This window comes from Myotis brandtii, unplaced genomic scaffold (genome assembly GCF_000412655.1).
Source record: "Myotis brandtii unplaced genomic scaffold, ASM41265v1 scaffold918, whole genome shotgun sequence".
NCBI classification, from domain to species: domain Eukaryota; kingdom Metazoa; phylum Chordata; class Mammalia; order Chiroptera; family Vespertilionidae; genus Myotis; species Myotis brandtii.
The window spans coordinates 46,157-47,409 of record NW_005371783.1 but is presented as its reverse complement, the minus strand read 5'-3'; the positions used below and the strand labels follow the sequence as shown (position 1 = coordinate 47,409).

The window sequence follows — 1,253 nt, the reverse complement described above, 5'->3', positions numbered from 1 at the left end:
TTCTTTCTTTCTTTCTTTCTTTCTTTCTTTCTTTCTTCTTTCTTTCTTTCTTTCTTCTTTCTTTCTTTCTTTCTTCTTTCTTTCTTTCTTTCTTCTTTCTTTCTTTCTTTCTTCTTTCTTTCTTTCTTTCTTCTTTCTTTCTTTCTTTCTTCTTTCTTTCTTTCTTTCTTCTTTCTTTCTTTCTTTCTTCTTTCTTTCTTTCTTTCTTCTTTCTTTCTTTCTTTCTTCTTTCTTTCTTTCTTTCTTCTTTCTTTCTTTCTTTCTTCTTTCTTTCTCACTTTCTCTTTCTTTCTTTCTTTTCTTTCTTTCTTTCTTCATTTATTTTTATTTCTTTACTAGAGACCCATTGCACGAATTCGTGCACCTGCAATGCATTATTTCTTTCTCTCTTTCTTCTTTCTTTCTTTCTTTCTTTCTTTCTTTCTTTCTTTCTTCCTTTCCTTCTTCTTTGACAACCCCCGAGGGGTCCCGGATTGCGAGAGGGCGCAGGCCAGGCGGAAGGACCCCACCGGTGCACGATCGGGGCCGGGGAGGGACCGTGAGAGGGCTCCAGGGCATGTCCGGCCTGTCTCGCTGAGGTCGACCCCTTCCAACTCTCCCATCCACACTCGTCTTGTAGACTTGTTTCATCCATCCCCTTTCGTTCATCCTCTCTCTATGTCCCAACCATCTCAACATACTATTCTCCATCCTCGACACTACATCTTCTCTCACTCCACAACGTTCCCTAAAATTAACTTCATAAAGTTTTATGTCAATTTCGCACTGTACGTGCGCGCCCGCACGCGGTACTTTGCGGAAGAGTCACACTCAAGGGGCCAAAGAGCCGCACGTGGCTCGCGAGCCACGGTTTGCCGACCACCGGTCTAGGGCAAACAAACAAACCTGGATGGTCCCTACACACTGTGCTCAACGGATTTGAGGCCAGACAGGAAGGCACAGAGGCAGGGGGAGTGAGGGGTTAGTTCCTAACAGAGACGCACGCCAGGTGGGACGGCCGTCAACCCAGCCTTTGCCCCTCACTCACACCCCGTCTCCCTTCTTCTCTGTCGCAGGGATCCTCAAATGCAAGAAAGACAAGGCCTACGAGGGCGGCCAGCTCTGCGCCACCTGCTCCAGCCCCACCGCGTTGCGCGGACGCGAGATCCACGCCCTCGGGGGCATCCCCTGTGCGAGACCGTCCATCGTGTCCCCTCTGAGGCCCAACGCGACCCTCAGCAGTGCCGAGGAGGAGCCGGACGAAGACGAGGAGG

General features: G+C 48.8%; 1 protein-coding gene across 1 annotated transcript in view; it reads left to right on the top strand.

The window, feature by feature from the left end:
- MXRA5 (matrix-remodelling associated 5) overlaps window positions 1–1,253 on the top strand; it is a gene marked incomplete at its 5' end in the record, with an annotated part of 27,603 nt that overhangs the window by 8,048 nt on the left and 18,302 nt on the right. Inside the window, one exon of the mRNA XM_014532876.1 lies at window positions 1,056–1,233. Within this exon, the coding sequence (XP_014388362.1) occupies window positions 1,056–1,233 (178 nt within the window). The remainder of the gene's footprint in view (window positions 1–1,055; window positions 1,234–1,253) is intronic.